The sequence below is a fragment of the Ruditapes philippinarum genome, unplaced genomic scaffold (genome assembly GCF_026571515.1).
Source record: "Ruditapes philippinarum isolate M1 unplaced genomic scaffold, ASM2657151v2 ctg2177_1_1_1_1, whole genome shotgun sequence".
Classification (NCBI taxonomy): domain Eukaryota; kingdom Metazoa; phylum Mollusca; class Bivalvia; order Venerida; family Veneridae; genus Ruditapes; species Ruditapes philippinarum.
Window position 1 is genome coordinate 1 of NW_026852871.1, and position 13,476 is coordinate 13,476.

The 13,476-nt window shown below is 30.0% G+C and overlaps 2 protein-coding genes across 2 annotated transcripts; both read right to left on the reverse strand.

The window, feature by feature from the left end:
- Positions 1 to 2,206: 2,206 nt before the first annotated feature.
- LOC132726929 (uncharacterized) lies at positions 2,207 to 6,622 on the reverse strand. Its single transcript, XM_060712347.1, has 3 exons — positions 5,509 to 6,622; positions 4,382 to 4,513; positions 2,207 to 2,768 (listed from the first exon to the last, which is right to left on the reverse strand). The coding sequence occupies exons 1-3, from the start codon at positions 5,879 to 5,881 to the stop codon at positions 2,665 to 2,667; spliced, it is 609 nt and encodes a 202-aa protein (XP_060568330.1). The 5' UTR covers positions 5,882 to 6,622; the 3' UTR covers positions 2,207 to 2,664.
- Positions 6,623 to 9,148: 2,526 nt separating this feature from the next.
- LOC132727044 (uncharacterized) lies at positions 9,149 to 12,419 on the reverse strand. The gene is made up of 3 exons (XM_060712458.1): positions 11,418 to 12,419; positions 10,194 to 10,505; positions 9,149 to 9,549 (listed from the first exon to the last, which is right to left on the reverse strand). The coding sequence occupies exons 1-3, from the start codon at positions 11,800 to 11,802 to the stop codon at positions 9,440 to 9,442; spliced, it is 807 nt and encodes a 268-aa protein (XP_060568441.1). The 5' UTR covers positions 11,803 to 12,419; the 3' UTR covers positions 9,149 to 9,439.
- Positions 12,420 to 13,476: the final 1,057 nt, after the last annotated feature.

A 13,476-nucleotide genomic window follows, 5' to 3' on the forward strand; every position in this document is an offset into this window, starting at 1 on the left:
TTTTACTTTACAGAAAAGAACCTTAACATGTCAAATATGCAGCAATAACCCTGATGTCGATTGAAGTTAAAAAAATCAGCTTTAGTTTGCAAAGATCTCATGAATCTTACGGATGATAAAACACATATACTACTAGATCTAAGCATTTTTATGCAAGGTTACATGTTTGTTTCTGCACACTCCTTAAAGTGTATTTCAGGTATATGTAATGAAATATATGCATACAGTCTATAAAAAATTAAAATTATGTTGATTCTATGATCTTAAGGGTGATTCTCGAAATTGTGAATCTTGTTATTTGAAACAGAAGAATATTATATGTGAACAGAATACAATGCTCCGGGACCAAAAATTATGCTGCTATTTTAGGTAGGGTTGTAACAGTTTAGAAATCATTATGTCCGCGCGCCAGTCGATCTTCAGGGAATATACAGACGTATTCTTTCATACAGGTATTTTGAAACTATCCTATTTCAAAACTAAAACACTGATTTTGTATACTATAGGCAAGAGATATAAAGCAATACACATTTCTAAAAATTTTAATTTGACGTATCTAGAGACACGAAAAGAATTAACATAATAAGAAGTAAAATACAAATAGAATCTAAATTGACTATTCAAAATGAAAAGTAAAATTACAATTTTGCTGATGTGTGTACAATTTATTGTTATAAAATTTAAAAAGAGTTTATTCATTAACCAAAACTTTTAGAAGAAAATACCAATTAAAATATTTATGTCTGTGATAGATTAAGTTCTTATTAAATTTTCATGAGTAAGTATTTGCGAGACAGCTCATGATTTAACAGATAAGGGCACACATTCATACACGTAAAAATAAAATTGGACATTTTTTATGAACTACCTCAGATATTACATATAATTTTTACATAATTTGTTTAACAAAAACGTTCAAATGAAAATCATAAAGTTTTCCTATAAACAAAATTGAATCGTATTTATTGATGAAAATATACATAGACATATATGTTCTAGTTACAATGCATTTAGATAAGTAAATACTTACTTACACATTTATAATTTACTTGCTTACTTACTTCTAACCATTGTCATATATTTTCTTATCAAGCATTTATGTATTTTAACGCTGTATTTGTGCACTTTATTACATATGTCTAGAAGTTGTCATTTTACACACACTTTCAAGGCTTATGTTTGTTATATTGCAGACCTAAACACCCATTTAACGTACATACAGAGCAAAAGACCATTCGCCTGCAGGCCTAAACACTCGTAAAGGTACACACATTCACACCACTCATTCACTAGCTGTCTGCCTACTTTGCATATTTTTTTCTACTTAAAATATCACATTCTTACATTCTTAATAACCAATTGCATCAATATATTCTTAAATTTTGTTAAATAATAATAAAATACGAAAAGATAATTTTGTTTGCATTTATGTCTACAGAGATAGTTATAAGTGTTTAAAAGCTTTAAATGATACACTATTTAGTTAAGAAAAACAAAATATTAAATCTAACATTTGTACACTTAACAAATCTTATAAGTGTGCACCTTTTATGTCCTTATAACTTTTTCGTTTATCAATATATTTTTACAATATTTTGTGTTCTGACTATTGGCTGCATTTCCACACATTTCATGTGCTCAAGCATGCCAATTTTAATTATGAGGTGCGTTCAACCATGAACGAACGAAATTCCCACAATGCACGAAAAAAATGTGAGAATGGGTAAAATAAGATTGCACATGATATTCTCGGATACGATAGAGATCGACATATCAGAAAAACACCACATGGGTAGATTATCTATACAACAGCGTGACATAGCCCTAGGATTGGTCATCGCTGGTGTACACCAAACGGAGGTTGGTAACAAAATTTATTTGTTCATTTTTTTTTTAATTCCTTTGCATTGTAAAAGCCGAAAATCGTTTTAATTCAGTTTCTATCAAAGACGAACATAAAATGCATAATTTTTATTTAGAAATTACTTGTATGTATCATTTGTAGGTTGCGCCTGGCAAAAGTGTACACCAAACTACCTAAGAAGACTAATCTTTAATCACAGAGCAACTTCTTTGGTAACCTTCCTCACCAACCCCAAAATTATCTACAACGGTATGTAACATTGATGTGACGACGCTGTTAGGCTGTAATACACAGTCAGTGTGGGCACACACAGTGTAAGGACATCATTTTGCAACATCGACTTTCGACACGCATTCACATTTTTTAAAAATTAAATCTTCAATTTGTATCTTGAATAAATAAAACTTAATGAAAATGATAACATGTCTCTTTTATGTATTTATTGAAAATTTCAGCATGATCGGGCAAATATTGATACACCTATGAAACCATTTATACATGCACACTTATAAGATTTGTTAAGTGTACAATTGATGTTGTCATGTTTTTAACTTTAATTGTAAGACATTATTTTTATTAAACATATTAGTAAAATATGAGATAAACGCATTTAAAAGTCCCTTTACAAAGTATACCCGCTATTTTTAGAAGGTTAAACAAGTGTATTCATGTGCCATTGCATCGTTAGAAATCTAAAAACATTACTTTCAATCTACATGTATTACCTTCTATTTTTTGTAACGAATACAAACTATACAGATTGCATTCGTCCTTGTAAAGCGTTATAAACATTTTACGCACTAAAACATCATAAGTACTGTTACAGCCGTCTGCATAAATAGTCCAATAATGATAACTCTTGGTAACAAACCAGAGAAAGTGCTCGAACAATTTGTCCCTCCACCTGTAATATAAAACAGAGATATTTATTTATACTAGTATTTATTTTAACAGGTATTCCTGAAGTTGATACGTAATGTTGAACTTCTACAATGGTCTTTTTGATATATAAACTAAAGTAGTTTACTTGATAATATTTGAATTTGAATACGAATTAAATCATTTTTACATTTCCATTGATACAATATGTCAAAATCTTGTCAAGTCCCATTTTTTGTATGTAAACACTATGAATGGATTGATTCGGAAACTTTAATCTCGGAGAAAACAAATGCTGTATTATGCATTTTTAAGGGATTAAACTTACATAATATGGCCTAAATTATATTCAACATGATGCATTTCATTTGATGACTAACTACAACTAAGTTTTTTGCCGACAATGCCTCAGCTTTATGAAACAGATATTCATGGTGTTGTCACAAAACTTCAAAAATGTTATATAAGAATTTTACTTAACGTAATACCCCTCTTCAAAATATCTATTTCATAGGATATTGATAACAAAGCATGTATCTCTTACAAAATGTATTAACAATTTTGATTTGAACATTTAATAATATTCTTAAAAATAAATATTTTTGTCCACTTATTATTTTAAATTTGCATTTTTTTACAAAATTTGCGGCAAAATAAGTTTCATATGCAAATTCAGAAAAAAGATAAAATCGAATTACCAACGGGTAATAGTCCAAGACAATTCTTCTTTTGGCAAATATATTTTTATGTATAAGAAGAGAAGATTTCAGCTTGAAAATCGTTGATGTTCATTTTTATACACCTGTTCGTCCGTCTGTCTATGAGCAGGTTTCGTGTCCAGTCTGTATCTTTTGAACCAGTGTAAAGAAATTAAAACTACTCGACAGAAATGTTTACCATTATGAGACAATGTGCTGAGTGCAGGTTTCACCTTTCTCAGGTCATGGTTAAGGTTACACTAAGTAATTTAGTATAAATTTCAAAATTTCATGTCCGCTTTGTATCTTTACAACCGATTGCAGGAGGCAGAAATATTACTTTAAATGAGACGACGTAAAAAGCCCATGTATGGACTTTCTCAGATCAAAATTGACACCGGGCGTCACTTGATGTATAAGGGCTTTATATAGGAAAACATATGTATGCCTTATTTCAAATCTTTTTGTGTAGAGCTACAGTGTTGAGGGATGATATATTTGGCATGTAGTATTTCCTGGTGACTTCTATCAAAGTTGAATGAATCATTCACCTAGGGTATAAGACGGAACAACCCTAAAGGTTGTTTTGTATTAAAGGAATAATTAAGATAGTAAAATGATGGTGAAGTTAAATGAGGGTTTCTTCCCTATTTGAAACATTATTTTGATTACACAAACAAAGTTGCGTTCGGGCGTATATTGCCCAGCCTTTGCGGTGCTCTTGTTTTTCATATCAAATGAAAATGTTAAAAAACATCATAATTGAAAAAAGGACTTCAAATTCTCAATTTTTGAATTTTTTTATTCAATTAAACGCTTGATCTTTTTAGAATCGTTGGAATCATTGATATTTGTATACGCTTAAAAGTTAACAGTAATTAATGTGAATCAAAATTTTTGCATTTCAACAAAACCTATACAATCTTGTTTAATAACATACCGCTCGTGCCATTAGATGTGTTTGTGTGGTTGTTTTGTAATTGTAATCCGGGAGTAAAGGGGTATGCAGATTGGTTAGTCACCGACGGCGGGGTCGATGGTATCTTCACTAAACCATTTCCAGACTCAAAACCTGAAAATATCGTTGCATATTGATCAAAGCAAAATATTTTTAGTTTGAACTTCTACAATGGTCTTTTTTGATATATAAACTAAAGTACTTTACATGCTTTAGTTGAATATATTTTATTGTCTTGAATAAAATACGAATTAAATCATTCTTACATTTTCATGGAAACAATATGTCAAAATCTTGCCAGGTTCAATTTTAGTATGTGAACACTATGACCAGGTTAATGCTAAAACTTTAAACCTGGAGACAGAAGTTTTAAAGGGATTTAACTAATATGGCCTAATTTAATATTCAACATTATGCATTCTATAAACTGAGTTTTCCACAGGCAAGGCTAAGTAGCTATAATTGTAAAGCTGAACCAACTCCCTTAAACAATAAGGCACTTTGTTATGACAACTTTAGATCAGTAAAGAAAACATATTTTCCTATCAGTGACATGTTTTCCCAAGACACGTGCATACAATTGATTTGACACCAAAGGGACAGAAAAATACAACAACGGTAAGATACAGTTTTAGTCAACGTTTTAACAGTTGCCACTGCACGAGCACATAGTGTTTGCTTAAATGAGTACATGTATATAAATTCAAGAAAAGGGACACTTCCCCAGAGAAATGTGAACAAAACCAAACAGTTAAAAAACTTGCAATTGTACAAACGTAGTTTTAAAACATATCTGTCACTAGAAATACAGTAGAAGTATGCTAAACCATAATAGGTTGGAATACTAAATATGTCATTAAGAAAATTAAGAATATTTGTACCATATCCAAAGAAAAAAATATAAACCATTCACTCGGCCCTGATCATAAGAACATTCTAAGTAAATCTCGTTAACTATGACAAAAAAAAAACCAAACCAAAACAACAAAAAGCAACAACAAAAAAAACCCCCCAACAACAACAAACTAAATGTTTGATATAAAGCGAATATTTCAACCACCTTTGCTTATTTCCAAAATATCGTCTGAGAGCAGTTAAACAAAACTTACCTGTACATGTGCGTTGACACGACAAAATGTTTTTTTCAGGAGGTTCATGAGGACAGTTTTTGTAGTATGATTTAGTTTCATCTTTACAAATATCTTTTTCACATTCGTTGCGAATCTCATGGTCATCATCGGTGTAGACAATAGGTTCCGCTGAAATTCGAAGTTTAGGACATTCTGTGGTATTGGAACAACATTTCATGCGAACTCTTTTTGTTGGTATATGGTTATAACTTACACAACATGAGCAATTCCATGGCGACCATAAACTCCAGGTACATGATTCATCAGAAGCAAGAGTATACGTCACTTGTTGATATAACACAAACACTGCCACTATTAAACTTATAATATAAATACACCCACATTTATTCATGCCGATCCAAATTTTTGAATAATTCTATCAAAGCTAAATAGATTTTAGTAGCCTAAATTGTTATGTGCATAAATCAGTGTCAAGCCTAACCTTAAACGAGTTTAAAAAAAGTTCCAGAGTCACAATCTTTTAATATGCTTGATTGAATATTCTTATTTCTTATCACGCTTCTTTATCATTTGGTTGGGTTTCATTAATATTACCATTTGGATAATTGTGTTTATATGGGTCAATATTGCATAATTTCCAAGTTTATAAAACATTACCATATACGAAAAAATACACTTTTAATCTCTACCAATGATTACGCTTAACAATCCAGGAAGAAATGCGCTGTTCTTTCTTATCATCGACAAAAAGGTGTTAAAAAATATACAATTTCAATCAATGTTAATCAATAAATTCCATAACTGTTCAGTATCGGAATAAATAAAATCCTCATGTTGCCATATGCAAAAATATAACAGAGATAAAAATATGCAACAAAACAATTTAAAATCAATTTGAATATTACGAAGTTAAGAGTTTTTATATAACTTTCTACATACTTGATATGGCATTCATATCAATGGATATTGGAATGCAATGAAACTTTTATCTTAACAAATGTACATTTGTAACATTGAAATATTATAACGATTCAATAACTACAATAACACATTTATAAGGCCCTTAGACAACGTGAAACAAGGTAAGAAATAAAACCTATTCCACTCCTAATAGCTTCCAATGATATTATACATGGGTTTCACAAGCACAAGAGTCGATTCAAGCTTTCTTAGCTCCGAACCGAAGCGAATATCTGTCAGTGTTTCCGAAAAGTCTGGAAATTGTGTTAATGCGGAAGATACTGTTTGTAATGTTGGTGTAGCATTAGAAATGAATTGGCTGTTCTCTCCTAACAGTGAGAAAATGGAGTGCACAAGAAGTACAAACACTACATATTTAATCATTTTTACATATAAATCCCACTGTTATATAGTATCCTCAACGTAGATAAGATCTATAGTTTTCTTGGAAGCCTATATATTTTAAATTATCATGTGATAACAGTAAGTAAACTTCTTTTATACACTATTTTTATGTTGTCAAAATTTGAGAAAATACATATACAAAAGTATAGGTTTTGATGTTTGATTTTATATTTTACGTATGATGTGCTTATTACTGAACATATCTTTGATTTAAATGTAGATAACAAAAATTAGACGTTTTAATGTAAGACTTAAAGAATTTGTAATTACTGATAAAGAATAAAGGTTTAGATTACATTCTGTTTCGGGTTAAAACAAAAAAATTGGCAAATGTATTGCAATTGATGGGTGAAATACTGAACCGATCGAAATGTTTGAAAAAAAGAAACAAATGAGAACAAAGCAAAAACAACAACAACTACAATAAAATACAATCAAAGATATTTAAGTATTTGTCTAAAATATCAATAGAACAAACAAACTTTCGGATACTACTTTTCCTTTGTTAGAAAATGCGTTATATTTGCCAAAAAATAATTCAAATATAATCGCCTGAGAAAACATGCACGCAATATAAAACTGATTTGAACCATGTATTTTAAGTTCAACATTCGTACAAAATAAGCATCGAATATTGATTTAAACGTATGTGATAGAAGTCTGTAAGTATTCACAAAGAGATGATACACATTCTGCGGATTGGAATTAATAAATGGATACGGAAGTATCTGATTCGTAAGTAATATTATAAAATGCCTCAACTTGTTAAGAACAACCATAATTGCTTATTTCGACAATATTATCTAATTGTTTGAGTAAACATATTCCAGTCAATCTTGAAAAAATATCTGACAATGTATTAACGTGTAAAAGGTCATAACCAATACTGAAGTTTTCAAAAGACCAACGGAATTTTGTTTTTACCAGAACGCCTCTTGAGCTAGCGGTAATGACTGAATGTATTTTGTGATATAATGGCACATTTAATCAAATTAGGGAATCGCTACAACGTCCAATTGTATGCTATTGATATTCGGTATAAATTCTGAATAAAAGAAATGCTATCTAATCAATCTTTCAAGAATGTTTTCGCAAACATAAAATCAAAAACAATTTTTTTAATATTCTTTCATGATTTATCTTTTAAAGCTCTGTTTTACATTTTAAACGATGATAACATGTACATTCATTATCAGATAAGACAATATCGCCGATGCGTATAAACAAGTTTGTAGCACAAACCGATCTGCAAGTAATCCCTTATGCAGAACACCTCCAATTTTATTTTATCAGTTAATATTAAGAAAGACGATAAAAGGTATGTAAAAACGATGTCAAGTGATTCAAGCAACCCCATGCCAAAAATCGACAGAATATTTTGTTGTCAAATATATACAAAAATGACTTTTACTTTCTTAGTCAAATATAGTTGGTGTTAAAAACAGTAACACCTTCCATACTTTATATGAAACATGCAAAGCATCTTTCGATATATGAATATGTGTGCGCGAGATAAACATTAATTTAAATACAAATTTCCTAAGTAGGATGTTTAAAAAAAATATCTGTATTCATCTGGAGGCATGAAGCTTTAACGAATATTTAGAAATGAAACGAAAGTAACAATTGGTATAGAAAATAGAAAAGAAATTATTGTCTAAATACACATATGTTTGCATTCGGGTATGTTATGAAGCACATTTTGATGTCTATTAACAATCGCTTCTGAAGACCTATCGAAACAAGATATATGTAAGGAAAACACGAGTAACATATTCAATGTAACATTAACAAAGATTAAATTTTCTTCATATCTTGAAATAGATTATATAAGTGCTAACGACACAAAACATGTCTGTCACAATATCTTATGTTTAGATGATAAAACAAAGAGAGACGAACAGAGTTTTATGTAAACAGGACAGTTTTTAAATATTTGTAAAATTTTACGAAAATATAAAGGTCACTTTCAAACAAATTAAATCTTATACACTGTATACAAAATTCCATACAATTATTATCTTAAATTCATACATTTAGACATGTGCAGTATGACATACGTATTTACTTTCTTTAAGTGACATTATGTGTATCCAAGGGTATACAGTGAGTAAACAGGTGATAGTCAAAATAAAATATATTTTGCCAAAATAATTCCTTTCAATTTTATAATTTCCTTCGCATAAACGATAAATAACTCGCGTGACCAAAAATACACATTCCGTAAAAATCTTTCGGAATTTACCTGTATCGTTCAATTTATAAAAATAGTGGGAGAGTTTTTTTTTTATAATTTAGGCAGATTTATATTTTATCTTTAACATTTTCCAAAATCTAACGTTGTTCGATCTCCATTAGAACATTCAATCTTTTGAAGTATATACTTAATTCAGCTCAATCTGACAATGAAATTATGAGCATAATGTGTATTGTTAATACTGTTTATTATAAACATTATTTGACAAACATTTATCATTCATACAAAAACTCGAAAAAAAGATCAATTTCAAAAATTTATAAAAAACAAATATTTCTTTCAATTCAGATACTGCATTGTATTTTTTCACATTAGTTTTATGACAATTTAACGAACTAAAATATCAAAATTAGCAGCAGTCGTCAGCATAAGTGACCGGAGAATGAGAACTCCGAGCAAGAACTTGGCGAATGTGTTCAGACTAGTTGTCCTTCCACCTGGAATATAGAATAAAGATATATACATGGACTTGCTCATGTATATACGGTTAAAAATCCTATTAATTGTCACCAGATACAATATCTAGTGTGATGTTAATGCCATTATCGAAAAATTCTACTTTAACAAAATAGGTAAGCTTTTAATATTAAGTAAAAAAAGAAAGAAAGGAAAATCCGCTCAATGTAAAAACAAAAAAAAGCATAAGAAATGACTTCTGAATAAAACCCGCTTAAACCAAATTCTGATAATTTACATGTTGATGCTTTGTTATAAACATCATATATTCAGGAGTTACTATATGATAGACGTTTAAAGATATTTTTATTTAATCTTGTCTATAAATGTTACTTTGTTTGATTAAATGTTATTTCCTGTTATTTGCAGATACAGGTATAAGTCAAGATTTAAAACTTTTCTATTGGCGGCTGGAACTATTCACTATGTCTATCGCTAGTTTTGGATGACCAATGGTAATTATGTAGCTATTTATAATGATGAAAATATATTAGAATTATTGACAAGAAAAAAAATATTTTATACAAATGATACAGAAAGTATATGGAGAAGTTAGATAATTTAACAGCATCATTCTTACACCTATTTATTTCATAAAGTAAAACTTTATCTGCTAACTACCTACCATTTGACGGTGTGTTTTTCTCAGAACTGACATTGTTACCAGTTTGAAACTTGGAAGAAGACGGGTATGTGAATGACGCATTTGCCGATGTCATCCTCTTCGAAACGTGCCCTGTGACAACGCCCGGAAATATTGTTGTATCTTTGTTTGAGATGCCAGTTTGCAAAGAGGAAGTTTGGGATTGGTCATTCTTCGTTGTAATAGTACCGTTCTCACCTCCACGAAATATTTTGGTGGTTTGCGAAGAAGCGTTATGTACTTTGGTGGCTGTTGGTTTTGCAGCAAGTGTTGTTGTTGTTGTTGTTAATGTTCCTGTATATTACAACACAAAGGGTAAATGAATTAGAATCCTAAGGTATGTATATTTTTTCTGGATTATTTAAGAACATGTTTAATAAACATTGGCTAAATGCATTAACAATGAAATCAAAACAGCCTAAATGCATTGTATGATTATTGTTCAATAAAGCGAATCCGATATAGTACATCTTTAGACAAACAAACAAACAAACAAACAAACAAATATAAATGATTGTCAAACACAGACAAAATTGAGGGCAACAATATCTTTGAGAACAAAAGTGATCAATTCACACCCGCAAACACCGACTTAAGTAGAATTAAGCGTATCATGAATACAGATATATATGTGTAAAACTTGACATCTCTGTCTCTATTGACGAACTAAATTATAACTCATTCAACTTTCTCAATATATCAGTTTACATTCATCTGAATACTTTTTAAATAACATAAAAATTGATAATAATACAAGCGTTAACGTTTGAATTAGATGCATTGGTGCATTTATGGCCAGTTGTGTAATACCGTATTCTAGGCAACAATAAAATAACCACATGCTCGTATTCCAGTTATAAATTGATAGAAACATTTGCTTTATATTTTTTTGATAAAGTCATTTTCGTATTTCGGATATCAATCCATCTTACAAACACTGATCATCGTGAGAATCATGTTTTATAAATATATCGGTTTTGTATGGTAAATACATTTGTCTTAATCAATACTACAGAATAGCAAGAGTTATTGCGCAAAATACTGAGAACATAAATAATCAAAATGACTGTTCATTTCATACTACGCTGAGGTTTAACACTAAATATTTTAAATAGTGATACTATTTACAACATGCTCGGCCTCGACATAATAAAGAATATAAGATATTAACTTAATTATAGAAAAAAACATGACAGAGAAACATACCTAAGCACGTTTTTTCACATGATTTGATTTTGCTTTGTGCTGATAAATCGTCTAGAATCATCTTTGATGAAACACAAGTGTTGAAATTGTGTTGAGAAAATCGCGTTTCACAATCCTTCGAACAGCTGCCCTTATCTCCAAATTTATTTTCATCCGAGATATCTAAAGACATTATTCTCCTGACTGAACATTCATAAGTATGATCACAGCACTTGGCCCTAACCCTGTAAACATCTTTTTCCAATGAACCTCCACAACATGAGCAATTCCATGGCAACCACGATCCCCAACTACAGCGGCCACCTGTCACGTGATAGTGTTGTATGTAGTGATAAAGTAAACATAGTATCCAAATAAATTCAATGAATTTAGTAATAATATTCATTTTATGTAAATCACCCTATGATGTGCATAAAAAAGGAACATTTAATTCATTCGATTGACACATTCAATTCATTTTACATCACCATGCACCATTTTGTGCAACCTAGTGTCAAGTTAACGTATGTAGTTAGAACAAAATGTAAAATTTCAATAATCAATTTCTGATAACAGGGTAAATTGAACAACGATTGTAATCTTATCAGTCATTTCATCAGCCAATTGTAAACGTGTATGAATGAACGAGTAGCCAGGTGACAATGCAATTTTGAGAATTAAGTGATTAAAGTTTTATCTTATATATACATACTTCGAAAATTCAAACAAATTCATATAAACAATTTTAGATTTGATAACATACATTCGAGCGTTTTCATACAGTCGCATTTTAAAATCTCGTACTCTTCATAAATGTAGTCTGTACAAGTACACTTCAGTATCTGTCTGCTTAATAAGTAATTTAAATGTTTCTTAAAGTAGAGAAATTATATTCTGTAAACACAAACATATGGATGTCTGAATGTGTTAAAGGTTTCCACCGAATCTTATATTTATTTATTCATTTGTTTAAATGCAATTTTTGCTGTGTTTTCTATGTTGTTCAATATGACTGAAATACTGTTTGAAAAAGGCGTAAAATGAAACAAAAAAACAAACAAACAAAATGTTGTTCAATTATCGCGGGTAGTAAACATTAATTAACTCATGTTTAAACATACATTGTACTTAAAATGAAATGTATTCAAAATCAACAGATATGACTCAATATCTTTATATATAATAATATAAAACTAATGAATGAACAGCCGGAACAAATACTAAAAACTATTATTAATAAAAATATTTTGATGTAAGTGTTAATATATAAAGACGTACTGGTGAGCATATATACATGTATGTATATGCCCCGGGTATATAGTAACTGAACCGCACGTCTGTCTGCGCAAGATCAACCTCAACGTATATCTTAAGTTCTACCTGTACCAATGTCTTCCTTATTTACACACTTACCAATCAATACAAATTACATAATCTGGTCAAGTTACATAACTATGGCTTTCTTTTTTCCATGTTATTGTCCTTTTCAGCACTTAAAAAATAGATGGTGTTAAGCTAAACCGGCAAGTTGGATATATCTAAGGTTCAGTTTGTACTAATGGCTTCACAATTTCCACACTTATTTATCAATACAAAGTACATTATATTGATAAGTTATAACATATACATCAATCCATCTTTTCACAGTCATTTCCCTTTTCATCACTTTGAAAATAGGACCTAGTATGGTAAACCGAATCCACAAATTGGATTTATTTTAAATTTCTCCTCATTTCCACATTTGTTTTATGATAAATCCTATATTTGGCAGATTGTTACATTTGATAGTCCTCATACTTGTTTCTGAAGTAAGGGGTCACTGAGATCAAGGTCAAAGTTATTGGGTTAAAACTAATCGTTTGCATTTTTGCTCACATAGCCTTTTTTTTTTTAAAAAAAGGTGTCTTTTATACCGTACATATATGCCTAGGGAGATCCTGTTCCTTAAAGTTTAGTTAAGGGTCATTTGGATCAATGTTAATATCACCAATGCAAAAAATAGATGTTTACAATTTTACAGGAAGAACTTTTATCTATCGACATATATACTTTATTTTTGGTAGGAATATAAGTCATCTTC

Excerpts from the sequence above, each read along its gene's own strand:
- LOC132726929 (XM_060712347.1), bottom strand. The coding sequence starts at position 5,881 with ATGAATAAATGTGGGTGTATTTATATTATAAGTTTAATAGTGGCAGTG. Across the intron at positions 4,514-5,508 it reads GTGTCAACGCACATGTACAG|GTTTTGAGTCTGGAAATGGT; the intron begins GTAAGTTTTGTT and ends CGATATTTTCAG. Across the intron at positions 2,769-4,381 it reads CACATCTAATGGCACGAGCG|GTGGAGGGACAAATTGTTCG; the intron begins GTATGTTATTAA and ends TTTATATTACAG.
- LOC132727044 (XM_060712458.1), bottom strand. The coding sequence starts at position 11,802 with ATGAATATTATTACTAAATTCATTGAATTTATTTGGATACTATGTTTA. Across the intron at positions 10,506-11,417 it reads ATGTGAAAAAACGTGCTTAG|GAACATTAACAACAACAACA; the intron begins GTATGTTTCTCT and ends TGTAATATACAG. Across the intron at positions 9,550-10,193 it reads GAAAAACACACCGTCAAATG|GTGGAAGGACAACTAGTCTG; the intron begins GTAGGTAGTTAG and ends TCTATATTCCAG.